Source organism: Leptosomus discolor, chromosome 12 (genome assembly GCF_034619465.1).
Source record: "Leptosomus discolor isolate bLepDis1 chromosome 12, bLepDis1.hap2, whole genome shotgun sequence".
NCBI classification, from domain to species: domain Eukaryota; kingdom Metazoa; phylum Chordata; class Aves; order Leptosomiformes; family Leptosomidae; genus Leptosomus; species Leptosomus discolor.
The window spans coordinates 4,065,987-4,084,099 of record NC_141402.1 but is presented as its reverse complement, the minus strand read 5'-3'; the positions used below and the strand labels follow the sequence as shown (position 1 = coordinate 4,084,099).

At 40.6% G+C, this 18,113-nt stretch overlaps 1 protein-coding gene across 2 annotated transcripts in view; it reads left to right on the top strand.

Annotated features, from left to right (window-relative positions):
* Window positions 1–1,052: 1,052 nt before the first annotated feature.
* The window catches only part of TPCN2 (two pore segment channel 2), a 30,445-nt gene continuing 13,384 nt past the window's right edge, over window positions 1,053–18,113 (top strand). The window contains exons 1-14 of one of the 2 annotated variants that reach the window (XM_086472100.1): window positions 1,053–1,164; window positions 2,967–3,031; window positions 4,327–4,403; window positions 5,006–5,183; window positions 5,879–5,995; window positions 7,259–7,365; window positions 8,303–8,375; window positions 11,081–11,180; window positions 11,489–11,554; window positions 11,929–11,993; window positions 14,718–14,815; window positions 15,138–15,219; window positions 16,600–16,686; window positions 17,735–17,854. In XM_086472100.1, the coding sequence (XP_086328226.1) occupies window positions 1,053–1,164; window positions 2,967–3,031; window positions 4,327–4,403; window positions 5,006–5,183; window positions 5,879–5,995; window positions 7,259–7,365; window positions 8,303–8,375; window positions 11,081–11,180; window positions 11,489–11,554; window positions 11,929–11,993; window positions 14,718–14,815; window positions 15,138–15,219; window positions 16,600–16,686; window positions 17,735–17,854 (1,347 nt within the window). The remainder of the gene's footprint in view (window positions 1,165–2,966; window positions 3,032–4,326; window positions 4,404–5,005; window positions 5,184–5,878; window positions 5,996–7,258; window positions 7,366–8,302; window positions 8,376–11,080; window positions 11,181–11,488; window positions 11,555–11,928; window positions 11,994–14,717; window positions 14,816–15,137; window positions 15,220–16,599; window positions 16,687–17,734; window positions 17,855–18,113) is intronic. The other variant, XM_086472101.1, reaches the window with a different exon arrangement.

The window sequence follows — 18,113 nt, the reverse complement described above, 5'->3', positions numbered from 1 at the left end:
ATGACTGTTCTGGTAACAGTAAAGTCACCAAGTTTTGCTTTTTATCTTGCTGGATCGCACCCTGACTTATTTAGAAGACAGTGTAAAACTGTGATTTTTTTGACTCATTGGTTGTGCAGCTGAAGACAAAAACTACCCCATCCCTAATTAAAGAGTGTAAGATGGATCTACTTTTACTGCTCAGGTTGGAATACCAAAATGAGGGATCAGTACACTTTTTTTTTTTTTTTTTTTTTTTAATCGTTATGCTGCCGTAGCTCCCAGTATGTGGCAGAAAAGTGTAGCTGTCAAGTTATCCTGACATCTACTCTTCGGAAATTGCAGCTTTATCAAATTGAACAGTGGAAGTGTGTATGAAGGGGACCATGAGGAAAGGGGGAGAGTAGCAAAAGTGACGCATCTTTTAACAGTAAACGTAGCATGAAGTAAGGCCATCATTGCTTCTGGGATGCCTCCATAGCTAAATGCAAATTAAATACTTTCTGCGACTAGGGATGTCAACGATTGTTTCAGAGTGTGAATACGAGCAGGCAGCAATCCTTTCTGTCCTCGCTGTTCCTCAGTAACTCCCAACCCGACCCCCCACGGCCGCAGTGTTGCTCCCCCTGAGGCAGTGACCGGCCTAGAGGTACCCTCGGCCGCGGATACCGAGTTCACAGCTGCCGTGAGGTAAAAAAACCTGCAGCTCCTCGTGAGGGATGTTATTTTTTTAATCGGAAACAATGTCTGTGAGCTGCTCTCGTCAGCTCAGGGGAAGAACTTACCGTTTTTACCAGAGACTTACCGTCACGTCTTTCATCGCCCCTCGACTGCTTAAAAATACCAGTTCCTGAAGCGAAGGACGTTGCCGGGGCGGGAGACGGTGGCCCGTTTGCTGCCAGAAGGAGAAGTCTCTGAGGGGACAGCGGGTCCCGGCGGCAAACCCGGCCGGGGCGGGAGGAGCGCCCTTCCCGCCCGCCCCCGGCAGCCGGTCACGTGCGGCCCTCCCGCCCCGCCCCCCGGCCCCGTCCCATCCCGGCGGCGGCGCGGAGGGAGCGCGGTGGTCGCTGCTGATGGAGGCGGGAGCCGGCGCTGAGGCGGAGCCGCTGCTGCCCCCGCGGAGCTGGCGGGCGGGCCGGGGGCTCTGGCGGGCGGGTGGCGGTGCCCGCTCCGCTGCTGAGGACGGTGAGTGCCGTGAGGCGGGCGGTGGCGGCGTGCCCTGGGCCCGGCGCCGCGGGCTTGGCGGACGGCGCTGAGGGAGCCGGTGCCTGAGGCGGTGAGGGGGGTGGCGGCGCGCTGCCTTGCCCTCAAAGCTCGTCCTCTCCCGGGAGCGGGGCGGACGCTGGAGGAGGAAGCCCCCCGGTCTGCCGAGGGGCCGGGCTCGGTGGGGGTCTGCCGCCCCGCCGGCGTTTCGGCGGCGGCTGCTCCCGGCAGCTCCGGCTGGAGCGGCTCTGAGGGACCGACCAGCTGCCGCCGCCCCGGCTGCCTGAAGGCACAGAGCTGCTATCACTGACCTTAGGTGCAAGCCTTGCACTGCTTCAGCCTGAGATTTTTTTTTAATTTTTTTTTTTTCTTGAAGGTGCTGATAAGCTTTTTCTCTAACGCGGCGAGCGCTAGAGGTCTGACTTCTCAGTTCCTCTAGGAAAGTCTCTTTTGGACCTCAGGTTCTCTGTTCTCAGGGTATCGCATAACTTAAGCGAACCTTCTGGTTTTGTTCGGTGTAAAAGTGCAGTGGGGTCTGAGAGATCCTGCACGCCCAAACGGAGCGGGACTTTAATCATCGCTTGTGACTAAGTGTCACTTGCTGTGTGACTGAGTTGCAGAATAAATTGGATATTTTCGGTAGCCTGCGTGGAGAATGTGTGTGTGTTGTTTTTAAAAAAACTGAAACGGCTAACGTTAACATTTCTTGGTAATTTCCATGTTTTAGTTTTATATTGAGAACAGCTGTTTCCATTCTGCCCTTTCAAAGTCATTGCGATCAATGCTAGGCTTGCTGTCTGCTCCAAGAACGTAAAGCTTTTGCAGTCCTTGCTCTCCTTTTAACGCCGTTCCTTTAAACAACTTTGTTTTTGTCTCAGTGGTTTGTCATGTCTCGAAGAAGGTAAGGTCTTCGCTGGGTGAGTCGTAGCTTGTCTCCCAGTCATGCTCTGTGAGTAACTGCACTGTGGTTTGTATCAGAACTAGTACAAAACTGCGTTGTTGCTTATGCTCAGATAAATGGTGACATTTAAAAACTGTTTGCAGTCTTTGTAGAAAAGTGATGCCGCTGAATCATGTGGAACATGAAATCGTCTGGGACTCAGATCAATACTGTTCATGGTGTTGCTTGACGTCTGGAGAACGTTGTGCTAGCACTGGGACTGACTTTCTCATTGTATCCCGTGCTGCAATTGCTGTCTCCTGGGAGGAGACTGTACGAAGTGCTCCTTGGGCCTCTTGTCCTCTGTGGGAATGTTGCACTAGCATGTATTTTTTCATATCTCTGGCACTCTCAGCTTTCTTTTCTTTTTCTTTTTTTTTTCCTTCCTTATTTTGGTCTTACCTGCCTTTATGTCTCTTGTTGGCTTAATTGCCAGGTTAGTTATTCAAAGGTGGTCATTCCAGTGAGTGTAAGGGATTATTGCCCTTTATTCTTCATGTGTGTATCTTCGTATGGGCTTCTCAGTAATGGCTTTTGAAATGTTGCGTAGTAACTAATTTGGTGATATGTTATTTTACTTTGTGTACTTTCACCCCTTCCTGTGTCTTGAACTCTGATCTGTTTGATATGGTAATAATAACACTCAGGACAAATTAACAAAGGATTTAATTTTGTTCTCATCTGATTGGGGATTTCGGTTGGTTTTGGAGAGAACGAGATCAATCTAAACCTTAGTACCTTTGTCATGAGAACCACAGTTGTGGAGCTTCTGTTATCGAATAAGTAAGCTGTAGGCTTTATCCAAAATACAGCAAGTGATTCTTACTTCTTTTTAACTTCATAGGTACTGGAGCTGATAATGACCTTTATATAAACCAAGCCATAGTATTTATTGAAGATGCAATACAGGTAACTATAACTTGTTCATTAACTCTTATGCTTGCTGTGCTGGATATTTGTTGCATGTTCTGCTAGCTTTTACGTTTTTATGTGTTCAGATAACCTCCATCTAACGTCGTCCTGATTTACAAAGCAAAATCAGAACTCCAGATTCCTGTGATACGCAAGTTTCAGTGAACTTCTGACTAGGAGAACCATGCGGTTTCCACACAATGAAATAGTATCTTCTCTTCAAAGTTGTCAAAACAAAAGCGATGTTGGTTTGTGGGGTGGTTTTTGGGTTTGGGTGTGTGTGGGTTTTTTGGGACACTTCTTGAGAGTGATTGGTTTTACTGCGAAGAGAAATTATCTGCACGAACCCTGTAATTGACTCTGATGACTTGCATAGCTTAAGAGCTGGTAGAGTTTAAAGCTAGCTTCAAGCGAGAAGCTGGAACCCTTTTGCTTCAGCTGAACTTAGTGCTTTTGAAAGTCGTCTTTCTTTCTTTGTCTCTCCTTTACTGGTGTTGCTGCAGGTTCCTAGATCCTGTCATCTCCCAGTTATTAGCTGTAGGCAGTGGGAATGCTGGAGGGCAGTTCTTGAGCTCTCTTATCTGAGCTGCTTTCAGATAGATAGCTTTTGGTTGGGAGGTTTCTGGGGATCAGATGCATTTAAGGTGTGCACAGCTTTCTGGAAGCGGATGCTTCTCAGCAGAGTAGCAGCCCAGGAGCAGCTGCAGAGGAGGGGCTTAGCAGATTTCAGCAAAAGCAGGCCTGTCCTGAAGAATCACGGGTACTTCCTTCAACTTAAAGCAGGTTTTGTTTAAAGATGTAGTTTGAGGTCTCTTATATTCAAAATTAATATTTGTTTGCGTCTTGTGGCTCTTTGGAAGAGAAAGACGAAAGAAGACCTGAATGGAATGAATGCTAGGAAGGTGAACTGAATGGGTGGACCGTTTTGGCAAGTACATAGAATAGGCACTGAGTTGTTAGAGGTGCTGTTGCTGGTAATGGTGACAGTGCTTGCTTCAGGTGACTGCCACACAGTTTGATTATCTGAGCAACTGTGTGGTATTCAGATTAGGAAAACATCATTAAATCTTTCCCATTGCACACATGTAGACTACAGCTATGGTTGTTGGTGACTGATACTTTAATAACTAATAACTTGTACAATAATTTCTTTATCTAATTGTGAAACTGAAATCATCTCAAGACTTGAGCTTTGTTGATTAGATTTCGGCTTGTTTTGGTAACTTGATGTTTGTCTTTGAGACAGACTGAATGTAATTATTTAAATAATACTTTTTGCTTTCTGCCTTCAGTATCGATCTATAAATCACCGTGTGGACTCCAAATCCCTGTGGCTTTATCGGTGGTACTATTCAAGAACTTGCCAGTGGTAAGGATTTGATATTCTTTTTGTTTTTTCGTTTAGGAGTAAGTCTTTATATAAAAAATTATTCTTCATCTTTCTTTCTTGTCAAATAATTAGATAATTGTGCTCTTCTCCTTATAAGAACTTACTGTAGGAAGCAAGTGGATTGACTACGTGTGAACATGATAGCAGTGGAAAGCAAGAAGGTATATGGAAGTGTGATCATGTAGGTGGCTCTTTGGAAGAGCCATAGGACTGCTGCATGAACAGACTATTGGTGTGGTTTACAGCACAGTGCCTTAGAGCTTTCCAAGTGTCTATTTCTAAGCGTGTTAAATCAGCAAGATCGCTGCTGTTAGTCTCCAGAGAAGACCACCAAAAGGTCTTTGGTGATCAGCAGTTATGTTATTCTAACACAGGCAACAGCATGCTGATCGAGTGCTGCATTGAGGTCTGACTCATTTGTGCTAAATATGACATTGTAAAGCTTTTTTTACTTCTAAGAAAATTGCTTTACTGTAATTTTGTTATTCTTTTGACTCATTTTGTGGGCTTGGTGTTTTGGGGTATGTTTCTGTTTGTTTTATGTTGTTTGTTTGTTTTAAATTTCACCTCTATCCAAACAGGATTTTGAGTTTAACCATTACTGTAATCCTGGCTTTGGCTTTCATTGAAAAGCCTTCTTCACTTACTGTCACGTCAGATGTACGGTACCGCCTTCCTGCGTGGAATCCTCCGTGTGGCCTGACAGAAAGCATTGAGCTGCTTTGCTTTCTTGTGTTCGTGGTGGATGTCTCCGTGAAGGTGAGCATCATGTTCATCTGGTACTGAATGAAATGCCAGGTGTGCTGGGCAGCTCAGTAGGTGTAGTCAGCGTGGCTTTTCTCTATCTTATATTTTAGGAAATGTCTTAGAACTGCTATTCAAATCTTGGATTTGCATGATGAGATTGCTTTGCTCTGTTAAAGCCCTACTTCCAGGAAAAATTAGAAAGTGCATATTTTCTGAATTAAAAAATGTATTGCTTTCTATTTCTTAGGTCAAAAATAAACTCCTGTTTCTTGTGGAATAAGTGAAATAAATTTTGCTAAGAGTGCAATGGTTTTGGCTTAGCTGCTTGTGTCAGATTATAAAAATTGGGATATATAATGATATATGCCATTTCGGTTAAACAGAACAAAATTAAAATAGTGGGAAACCAAACTCTTCTTGGGATATTTGTTTTTGGAAAGTGTTTTTTAATGTTTATTAAATGAACGTTTTTCTTGCATTCAAAGGATTCCTCTCGTGTGGCCTGTGTGCTTCTCTTGCTTTTGCTGATCTCTATTTAGTTCTTGTAGAAAAATTCTGTGATCAGTGTATTTTTGTTTGGATTTCAGGGAGTTCTTTATGAGCACTGATGTAAAATTACAAATACTTGGAAAACAATAGGTGCTGACTTAATAGGGTATTGGAATTTATTATTACAATGAGTTGTGGTTTGGTTTTTTCTTCCCTAGAGTTACTTAATTGGATGGGAAGAATTTTGGAAAAATAAATGGCTAATGGCTTATATACTGACATTAGTTGTTTCCCTTACTGATTGGATTGTATCGCTGAGTTTTTCCTGCACAGAGGTAAGAACAGCTTTCTGCAGAAACCATCAGCAGCTTAGCTGTGGAGGGGAGGAGAACCTGCAAAGGGAGAGTCAGCAGGGTGTATGTGGTGTATTGGAGAATTAAGAGAGGAGGGTGAGCTGGTTCACTTTTGGTCTTTGATAGCTGGGTGGTACGCTGAAACACAGAAAGTGTTAGGTGTAATGTAGCTTCTCAAGGGATTCTGTTTGATTCTTAATATAAGATGCAAGTTCATTGGTGAAATTAAATACAGCTTTGTTGTGATAGTCCGTCAACAGTCAAAGAGTATAGAGAAAACGCTGGTTGCATAGCACTGATTTTTGTCATACAGTTGGAGAATCATGTTAACTTGGTCCAACAGCAGAGTCTATGTAGTGATGTGTAAGTAAAGGTAACTACAGTTTAACAACTGCTTTCTAAGATAAAGCTGTGTTGTGCTCAAAACAACTGAGTCCTCTCAGGACACAATTCTCTGAAACAGTTCTAAAAGTGTTCTCCTTTATGTAATAATGCAATCTCCCACTGTTTTTCTCTGCCATGGCATAAAAATGCTTGAGTCGTTGTTCACTTACAATCATCATTAAGGAACCACTAGTTTGGTAAAAATGCTGGGAAGTGAACGAGGCAGAAGTCTTGAATTTTGCTGCTTGTGTAAATTCTTGTGTCAAAACCGTTATCTGTTGCCTTCAGATAACTTTCAAACCGCTTAATTGCATTAGTGTATGTTAAGGAAAATAAAGGCAATTGCCTGTTTGAGTCTTGTCAGAGGCAGAAAATGCTGAGTAATTAGCAGGCCCTTTAATTATAAAAAGAAAAATGACATCAAGAGCTTATTTTCAAAATGTGTATCTGCTTTTACTGGAAGTAGCTTGCTATTAATTCCCTTCTTGAAATGGACCTTGGCAGAAAATATGAAAATGCTGTCTCTTGACTTGCTTGTTATGTCTACCCAACAGAAAAGTTAGATTGTTTATAATTGGTGGCCTGATGAGGCTATTGAACTGTCAGTGTGCATTTTTAAAGCAATCCCTCATTGTTTTAAGAGGGCACCCGTATGTATAAAGTCTTTTTCATGCTTTGTGACTTCAGCAGGACAGATTTTGCTTCTGAGCACAGCCTTTTTATGTTACACTGTTGACTTTGTTGATGTGTGTATCAGTGTTTTTTGACAAACTTGTGTTAAACATACTTGTGGTGTTATTCTTATGGGAACTTGGTATCTGATCCATTGGTTGTTGTGTGTGTTTGGTTTTTTTTTTATAGGATGTGAGAATAAGAAGAATTCTTCGTCCTTTCTTTCTCCTTCAGAACTCTTCTATGATGAAGAAAACATTAAAAAGTATCAACAGCACATTGCCTGAAATGGCAAGGTAGGTAATAGCACAGAAACCTTCCTTTCGCAGTGTGTGTATAGCTACCATTAGTATTCTGGAGTGTGACATCTGAGTAGCTTCTTTCTTGATGGTCTAAGTGGTCAGTGAATTCGGGTAGTAATGGATGGAATGTTGTATTAACTTGTTGGTTCCTTTAGTCTGTAAATTTCTCTAGAATGCATGTGATGTGACTCTGTAGGTGACAGATAAGGTTTCTATGTTAGTTGAGTGGGGCGTTTTGATTCTGTATGTTATGTACAGCCATTTTGAAGGGAAGAACTGAGGCATCATCTGGACAAAGGTCTATGCTTTCTCCAGGGTGGCCTTTCAGGGGAATGGGTAGACACACATGTACTTGTCTTCCAGTCATGAGTGCCACACAAGAAGATAACCTCTTTCTTTACATCTTCAGAGTCCTTTACATCAACTTTTTAATTCCTGAATGGTTGTAGCCGTATGTGTGCTAAATGTACTGTCATTAGAAAGGTTGAACTGGAAACCCCACTGGTGAAATCATAACCAGACAGCATGATGCTTTTTGAAAGAGACCCCTTCCTGACAGGGGTCGTTTGCACAGCTCACAGAACTCCCTGTCCTTGCCTGTTACTTTTAACTAACCAGTCCCAGGAGGATCAAAGGTGTATGCAAGCCAAGATGTTGTATTTTGATCAGGGGGTATAAATATGGTCCTAACTTAAAAAAAAAAAACCAAATGTTAGAGTCTCATTGACCTCACAACTGTCTAGGCTTGTGCTGAGGAGTCCTGAACAAGTTTGATTCTTATTCTGAATCAAAACTTAGGTCATCTTCTGGTAACTCCGTATAGCTTCTTAAAAATACCCCTGCTTTTCTTTATATGGCATCCTTTGGCATTGTTAGCGAAGGATATTAAGATAAAGTTGGTATTAATGCATATGTATTTTCTTTCCAACAGTGTTGTTCTACTACTAGCTGTTCATCTGTCTCTCTTTACCATGTTTGCCATGCTGCTGTTTGCTCGAACAAGGGTAACCAATTGTATTTATGCTTTGGTAGATCTTGGGTGTGTTGGGTTTTGTTTCTTTCTTTACTTGCATAGCTGCTGCATGTCTAGTTTTGTAATTCAAGTGGTGAAACTTGTTTCCCTGAAAAGGTCATGTTACCTTGTCAAACTTGCTGGGATTAGTTTAAAGAGGCTTCATTATACAGTGCTCCAGTTTGATCCTTTGAGTTACTTTCTCTGCTTTTGTGGAAACCTTCTATGCTGTTCTGTGTTGCTTTAAGAGACACATTAAGAGACAAAGCTCTTAATCTTGTCACTTTTTTGTTTATATTACCAATCATTTTTTTTCTCTTTTCCTTATCTAGCTTTTTGCTAAGTTTACTTTCTTCTGTCTTTTTCTTTTCTTCCAATACTGGTATCCCTGGCCATGCTTCGGTAGGTTTTTGCCTGTTTTTGCCTGCATTACTCCGATGTTTTGATTTCTCTTCTGATATCTCTGATTTTTCTTCTTCTTGCTCCCGAAAAGCAAATTTAAAATTTTGTGGTTAAAATCACTTTTGTGTTCCAGTGCTCTTGATATGTTCCCTCTCTCCTAAACTTCCTGTATCTTAATGTATCTTACTTAGATACTTTTTTTGGTCCTTAATTTTTAAGGCCTTCTGTAAGTGTGTTCCTGTGAGCACAAAGATTTGATGCGTACTTCTCCCATAATTTTAGACCTCTCTTTCATCTCAGTTTTGCACCTTCATTCCTACTGCAATTTGTGCTTGAGCCTGCCTCTAGTCATCCTTATGATCGGCAAATTCCTTGAATTCCTATGTTACAGAATTTCTGAGATTAGAAGCAGAGCTCTATTTTCCTCTTTGTGTAGTTGCATGCTGTATCTTTGTGTTATTTCTGTATGTCACATCTCATTTCTGTTATGAGCTTTCCCAGCAAATGGGAATATAACTTGTATACCTGAACCAAATTTGTACACATTGCGGTGAAAAATAACAAATTAGGGAGCAGTCTGTCTTTCCTTTTTTGATTTGCTAGTCTAATACCTGTACAAACTAATTGTATCAAGGTAAAACACTGAAAGCCCATTCTAAAAATACATTTTAATAATGAAATTCATGCCTCTAGATTTTTGCATTGTCTTGTGTATGTCCTCTAGAGGTTCATTTTTCCAGTCTGAAGCAGATTCAAGGGCTGGTTGTTCTGTGCTGCATGATTCATGTTAGTATTGTTTGCACTCTGCATCTTTTTTTTTTTCTCTGTCTCCACTTGAAACTGGGGGGGAAAAACCAAATATGTGGCTGATCCAAGATCAGCCTCCCAGTGTGTTTTTGATGAAAATTCTGATATCATCAGAGCTTTAGCAGATTGGATGTTTCTACTGAGCCACAAAATAATTCTGATGACCTTAGTCACCAAAGTATTAGCAGATATTCTTTGAGCGCTGTAGCACTGATCTCTCCACCTCCCACAAGGTGGTTAAGATCTATGTGATGTTTGCATTGATAATGTACATAAAATTTTCAATCTTCGTTCTTTTCAAAAGAGAACAGTTGTGTATTTTCCACCTGCCCAACAACTCCTGTAGTATGCAGTAATGCTTGTTACAGCATATGGCTTTATATTGTGTGCTCTTATTTGTGTAAATATTTACTTCCTCTCAAATAAGATAAGGTTTATCCTTATACTTATACTTTTAAGTACATATTCATGTATGTTATTGAAAAGAGACCTAAAACTTGTCTGGCTGTGTTCTGTGTAGATATTACTGTGATTAAGCCGAACCCCCTGAGTGTGTAAGGGGTAACTGGAGAAAGGGGAAAACCTGTGTTCCGAGTAGCGGTAGCAACTTTTGTGCAAATAACAAATTTGGAGGCTGTTAAGGTTTCTATTCAGAAGTCAAAGGAGAAGTGAGAGACGTTTCACACTCTGAGTATGCTAGTAGAGCTGCAGGTGTTTGAGAGGAGGAGCTCATAATCTGTAGGCAAGGATCTTTTGTAACACGGTAGTAATTGAGGCAGCTGTTCGTTACTGAGGAAGCTGTTTTGTTTCTGTTCTTCAGTATAGACAAGGTCTATTTTAATATTTTCCTTAAATTGTATTATACTTTTGGCCAAGTGCTGGAGCATAGTCCTAGGGTATACAATTCAGGGTGATGAGGTTTCCATCCATGCTGAGGTACAGCATGCTGTACCTCGAATAACAAAGAAATCGCCTTCTACTCTATGCTAATTTTTATAATGCAAGTTGAGACTGAAGATGGTATTAGTCTGTGTGGTTTTTAAATTTTTTTTTTGGATCATGTTTAGGGAGTCCTTTTGTCTCCAGTACATGAATATCTCTTACAGGCTAAGAGGTGATGCTTTTTATGTCAACCAAGAATGGCTTCAGACTTGTATATTGTTGGTGACTTTATTGTTCTTCCTGGGTCTGAGGTGCTAGCTAGGCATAACTTCTATATTGAGCTTCCTGTGTCTGTCTTAGCTTGCTTTTCTTCCTCATGTCTTTCAATGACTGTTAATAAGTGAAGTGACTGCACTGTATTCCTACAAATTGTCCTAATTTTTATGCTTGTCTTGTGCCTTTTTCATGGGGTAGATTTGGTTGTGTGTGTAAGAAATTGATTATTGACTGATTGATTTGTTTTTAAATTATTTTTTCCCCTTCCTTGGTAAGACAGTCTTAGTGATTCTTCAGTGTTTCTCTAACAATGAACATCTCTTTGACTAGGATGGCCAGCAGGATAAGGAGTGGGTGGTGTATTTCCGGAATTTGCCAGATGCACTGACATCACTGCTGGTCCTGCTCACTACTGCCAATAATCCTGATGGTGAGCAGTCTTTCAGAAGTAACTCTTGTCTCTCTTTTCTAAGAATAATAGAGTAAGATTATCCCCAGACTACTATAACCATTCCTTCAGCTGATGATTCTTACTACAACTAGACGAAGGTTATGTAAAGATATTTTCTTTGTGCCTTTAGTAACTTGATTTTTGCCTTTTCTTTGGTGTAATTATATATGCAACTCTGAAGTGGAGCTATATGAGAGCTTTTACTAATTGCCAATAATTGATAGAGGTCCCCAGTTTTCATCTTAAGCATTAAATTCTTATTTCCTTTTTTCTTAAATCTGATACAGTGATGATTCCTGCATATTCTAAGAATCGAGCATATTCAATCTTCTTCATACTCTTCACTGTATTGGGTAAGTTACCTCTTGTCTTCAGCAGTTTAAATGCACTTTAATTTTGACACTTGTACATACCAGCTACAGTGTTTTATTTTTCTAGGAAAGTTTAATCATAAGTTTTTTCCATTTTTTGTGTTTCTTCCAATTACTGCGTAGCGTCTTGTAAGATAATTTTCACAGAAGGTACTTGTGGTTTGGTTTTTTTAGTAACATATCATAGAGGAATGGATACATTACAGTATAATCAAACGTTAAAAACATCTTGGAGAGCAAATGCAAGAAAACTAATCCTTTTCAAATTTTACATATGATTTACTATATACATTGAAACTTCTTTGAGAAACAGATATGTGTTTCAGTAATTTGTACTGCCTCTCTTTCTCCAATAGGCAACTTGTTTCTGATGAACTTGCTTACAGCAATAATATACAATCAGTTTCGAGGATACCTTCTGGTGAGTAAAACATTCCTAATTTCTGTGTTCTACCATAACCTTAAAACTGTGAAGCACTGAGTATTAGAAGTGTTAACTGTCTGTTAAACCAATGTTCGTCCTGGTTGTAGATATAATATTAAGGTACTAAAGGTTCTTTGGTTGTAGGTGCTTTTACCCTTATATGCTCTTGTGGCTTGATCCCCTTCCATGACAAAATTACCTACTTGTGTATTTCCCTATATGCTGTGGGTCTGCAGCTTTGGCTATTATAGGAAAAAAAAAAATAATCTAACTACTATAAAACTGGACAAGGGCAAGTGAACAAGTAACTTAAACTTGGTTTCTGAAGTAAACCTGCTGTACTATTTTAATAGCTATTGTTGCAGATCCTAGCACTGAATTCCTCCGAGGAGCACAGCATTAGAAGCCTTCAATAAAAAAGAATCGCTGACTAAAACATCTTCTCATTTGGTATTTTTTACTTCATCCTACCATGGTGGGTGGATGTGCTGTTAGAATGATTAGGTCAGTCCTTGTGATTGACTTGTACCAGATGCAGTGGCCAGGAGGTGTAGTAGTTATTGTTGGTAGTATTCAGTCTCAAATAAAAGGAACCTGTGCTAATGCTCCATGCAATGCCAGTCATCTGTGTAATACTGTCATGTGCTTCTGGAAGACACCTAATCATACGTGATTCTTTCTATTATGTGGAACATGAATCTGCTGTGTAGTGTGATGACCTCTTTTGACTCAGTTGTCTGTATTGGAGAAGTAAAAGCCAACAAAGTAAGTGTGCTTTTGCGTGTTGTTAGAGGAGTGTGTAATCTGTGGTGAGGGTTAAACTCATCACTAAAAGTTCTTTCTCCTTTATTAACAAGCTGTGCAATGTGCTTTGTGGCATTATGTTCACCAGTTGTTTAGTCTCCAACTGGGAGTGTAGTCTGGATTCCCTTGGCAGTAAATAGTGCAAGTGCTTTTGTGTTCTGTATGAGAGAGTGCAGTTGAACAATCTGGAAGAAATTGTAATGAGCTAAGGCAAGAGTATTCTAGAAAGCAAAGACAAAGTAAGTCAAATGAAAGGAAAGATCACTTCATTAGCTGGGGATGTAGCTGGAGATCTCCAAGACTGGGTTTATCTCCATCGATGAATACAGAGCGCCACAGCTTCTTATCAGGTAACACACATAGTGGATTCATAGAAATAACACGGTGCTAGGCTGAGCATTAACAGTTGTCACACTGGTGGCACACAACTGAATCTTTGGTCGTGGTGAAATTTTTCTCTTGAGTTCTTCAGTTCTTCACACTTCTACCTGTGTTTTTACTTTCCTCTTGCATGTTTTGTAAAACTTCACAGCTCAACAGCAATGTTTTGGTTGGGTTTTTTTAGTAAAGCTGAGTCAGGGCAGTGCTATGCAAAAGCACCAGAGTCTTGACAGCTACACCTCTGGGCTATGGGTTAAGCTTTTTCCCCTTTGTACCAGTGCTGTGATGGCCTCTGTAGCTTGGAATGAACAGTGGTTCTCGGTTTGTGTACGTTCCAAGTGGTCTTTTCTCATGGCTACGGTTTCCTTCAGGTGGAAGGAAACTTGGTGACTTTGACTTTGGGTGTGATTTCCCCCTTACATATGGTCTTCTATTTCCTTCATTGCTTACTTCTCCCTTTTATATAGTTTTATAGTTCCTTCCCTTACTTACATAGTCTTATAGCTCCTTCAGCCCTTCAGAGGAGTGGAGGGCTCGTTGGGGGTAAAGTGAGACAATAATAGCTGCTCTAGTAGAGCTCCAGAGAGAAGATGAAGTTTGTTGGCTAGTAAGCCTTAGGCAATATTACACAGAATGAATGACCCACACCCTCTTGTGGGAGAGGGATGTTTAAACCTGGTATTTGCAAAGAGGAATTTTTATTATCTTCTTCTCTTGCTGTTTCTTCCCTTCTTTCTCAATTTTCCTCTTTCCCATGTGAGAGCATGCTGTAATCTGACTCCCAATAAAGTACCTGAGTGTGAAAGTGATTACTGTGGGGGGGAAAAAACCCCCAAACACGTGACTTTGGCTTTTTTTTTTTTTTGGTAAGAAGCTAGAGTTGGACAAGCTGTCTAACTCTTCTCTTTGCACCATAGTATGAATTTCTGTGAACAGCTTTGCTGTTGCCATTGTCTCCAGAAGAGACGTGTACGTGTGCAATCCAGAATTAAAAATAAACCATGGCCTGGATGTTTACTTGAATGCTAGAGACTTGTTTGCTTGCTTCCTTCCTTCTCGTACACGAAGCTCTTGCAGGAAGCGAGGCCTAGGGAAATCTCCTGTTCTGATCTCTGATCACAAATCTGGGGTGTGTGCCAGAGGATCAGTGGATTATCTGACCATAGGACGTAGTACTGGGTGAGGAGCTGGGTAGTCCCGATCTTCCCCAAGTCCTTTTTGTAGGAATGGGCTCACTGATTTCAGCCAATGACTCTTCATGGTATCCCTTTTAAACTGGAGTGTCTGGCTGGTTGGGCCCAGGATCTGGATAACTAGATCTAGTGACTATGATGGGGACTTTGGCAGTGGGAGAAAGAAAACAGTCTCGCCTCCTGAAAAATTATTTTAGTTGAACAGATAGGACCCTTTCTGAGGCTTGCAGTAGGTTCTAGGGGCTGCACAAATAATTTACAGGTCTTATTTGTATCATCTAGTTGGATTTCCTTTAAATAAATGCAAGTAAATTGTCTCCTCTGTGATATTTTTGCTGTCCAGAAATCGGTTCAGTCCTCCCTCTTCAGGAGGCGACTGGGAATCAGGGCTGCGTTTGAAGTGCTTTCTTCCCTGAAAGAGACTCCTGCTAATACACAGCAGTAAGTGAAGAATGTTGGAACAGTAGGTTATCTGGGAAAAAAGAGCAGATTTTTCGTCATCTTGTCCTGTTTAATACGCTTACTGAGGATCCCTTCTTGGAAAATGGCAGTTTGTGGCTCATTGCTTTTGTTTTTTTCTTTAACTAGATGTTTATAATGCACTGTTTGGGACTCTTATGGGGTGTGTTTCCTTTTTATTTCTACTTCTAATTTTACCTGCTTTTCAAAAAAAAAGAAAGAGGCAGGAATGCATTTGGAACAGCTATTTTTGCCATAAAGACAGTTACCTCTTTCGGGGCCCTCACTATTTTCTTTTAAATAGGTCGTATGTCAGCATTGGGGCCTTACTACAAGTGCTGCAGAAAGTTGAAATGGATTCTCGCTGCAAGCAAGCCATCATGAGAGTAAGAACTGGATTTTCTTAGTCTTTATGTTGGTGACTATCAAACCCTCTCACAGGACAGCTGTGGAAACTGAAACTTCCTTAATCACACCATTGATCTAGGAATAGTAGCTTTCAGATCAGCCTTCTGTATGCCACTTTATTGAAGTGTGAACTGAAGCCCAGCTCAGTGTCTGTTTTATGTTTTGATCTTCAGAACAAAAACAGTCTCTAGGCAATGATTTCACCTTAAGAATGCTGCTTTGGTTGGTGTGACGAGGAATGCATGCACATGGAGAGGTGTGGAGTAATGAAAACTCTTGTTTTGCAGAGCTGATTTTTTCAATTGCTTTACTTTCTCTCTGGAAGTAAAGTATTTCTCACTGTGGTCTAGAGCTGCTGTCTCTAGCAGCTTCACTCTATCATTTGAACATGTCTTATTTTCATTGGATGTTAGCTGTGCTGTTCCCTCTAGGTATTAATAATTGTATCAGGCTACAGGAAGAGTGGTTTTGCTTAACTAAAGACTTAATTAACGTTGCAGTTCATGCCATGATTTTCAGAGATTAGAGAATTTAGCTCTAATAGGAGATCCAGAGGTTATTGGTGTGGTTTCAGAAGAAGTATCTAAAAGTAATGTTGTCTTTTGAGAGCAACATTGCAGCAGGATTTGGAAGTCCAGATTGCAAGATCTTCTGCCAAAAGGAAGTGGCAGTTCAGAGCTGATGGTTATAGCATCAGCAGTTGGCTGGCTCCAATGCTGGAAGTGGAATGAAGAGATATACATGTATTGCTTCCAGTTATTGTTGTCTGGGATGGAGGATATGTAAACAGTGGCCTGAAAATAAGCAACCTGCTCTGTAATTACACTGAGCAGTCCATTGCATTGTTAGGTACACAAATCCAAGTTTTAGGCTTTTTTTTTCTTGCTGCTGGTGGATTTTTTCCATTTCTGCTGTTGCTGCATGTGCTGCGGTTGCAGTTGGTGTTTAGCATGCAATCAAGTGTCATCTTCATGTTACAATTTCTGAAATAATTCCATCCTTTCAGGTAATAACTTCTGCAGAACAGGCATAACTGACGTAGTGCCTTCACTCCTTGGGTCATAACATAATAATGGCAATGCTAGATGAGACTAAAAATTCAAGTATATCAAAAGAGCGTGCTCCTTCTTAAGCAAGCAGCATGTGATCCCAGAGAGGGAAAATAGAAAAGGTGAGACAAATCCTACAGTCATGTGGCAGTCTGGTGTTAGAGCAAAGCAGTGTTTAAGCTCACTCAAATATCTTGGTGTAGGTTGTATTACATCTGTATTCCTAGAACTTTAAGATAGCCTGAAGGTATTGACACGCTGAAGATATACCTATTGGTGTTGATCTGAGTGTTTCTTTTTCATGTGAAGTCACTCAAAAAGTGCTCCAGTGACCAGCTGTCAGCTGTCCAGTTTCAGAAGCTCTTTGAAGAACTAGACAAAGATGCCATTAAGCAAGTATGTATCTGACAATCATTTATGAAGTGTCGTAGGTTGAGTGTGGTCTTGTGCAAAAACAAGTGATAGTATTCTGCTATAAATTGTGTAAACAAACTTCACAACCTGTTGAACACAAGGCATGATCAGTTGTCACTGATTTTTAAGTTCATGGATTGCTCGTATAGACACAACTGGCTTTGCTCTGGGGGTTTTACAGCACTAGTTGGGGATTGCCAGGCAGTGTTAATGCCTGGTGGTTTATTCTGTCGGCATTTTTAAGTGACTTGGCCAGACAAAATAGATGAGGGCTCTGTGTGTCTGTTTTTGTTTAACAGGAAGATTCATCACAAGGAAACAAAGAATAGGAGTTAGACTTACAGCATAGACTTTCTGAAAAGTGCTGTGGAGAAATGAGTGTGTCTGTAGTAAATTGTTTTTGATGAAATGTGAGGGATTTGTTTTGTTGTTACAGGCCTATATTAAAGCAATGCATCTCCACTATATATTAGCCTTTGCAGGGTAATACTTAAATATACTTAGGGAAAATCTTTTCTCCAGTCCCCAAATAAAGAATGAAATGTGGATTCTTGAAGCGTTCAGATGAAGTTGGGCAGAAAGTAGTCTTTTCCACTTGGAGAAAGAAAGGAAAAAAAAAAATCAAACTTTTTTGAGCGTTAGGAAATATTCTTTTCTATGTTTGCATGTAGCTAAGTCTTCTGAATCTTTTAAGGGAGATTAGATGTTGGGAAGGAATGTATACAATTAGTAGCTCAGTGTTTAGTTTACCTGCCTGGGGCACTGGAGAGAAGTTGGATTATCTCCCTTTGTTGTTACCTTGCATTGTGCCATGATCGTCAACCTATTTGCTAATCGAAAATGGTCTCTTGCTGCTAATAGCCAGAGCTTGAAAACAAGTTCCTACTGAAATGTCAGAATTAGTGTGTGGCCTTGAAGCTTTGCTTTGAAAATATCTGTTTCTGAAATCTGAGGTTGGGTGCGTCTTTCCTGCATTGGTATTGAAGTGATTATGCTTTGTGTCTCAGCAAATCCTTTGTGTTCTTTTCAGCACCCTCCCAGTCCAGAGTACCGATCCCACTTTATGCAGAAAATGCAGTTTGCCTTTGGCCATTCCTACTTTGGCTACTTGGGAAATGTTGTAGCCCTTGCAAACATTATTTCTATCTGTGTAAGTAAAAGGCATTTTTGTTTTGGTGTGTGGTTTTGTTTTTTTTTTCCTGCTATAGACTTCAGTTCTGCTTTTGTTCTTTAGTCTCTATTCCAATAACTGCTTTTTGTAGCAGATGTCTGTTTGGCATGCTTTAGTCATGCAAAGACTTAGAAAAGAATACCTGCAGTTAAAAAATATATTTTGAGCTGTTTGAAAAGGTCTGTGCAAAGCATAAAAGACTGTTCTTGTGCTTAAAAATCTGTTTTATGCAGTAGTA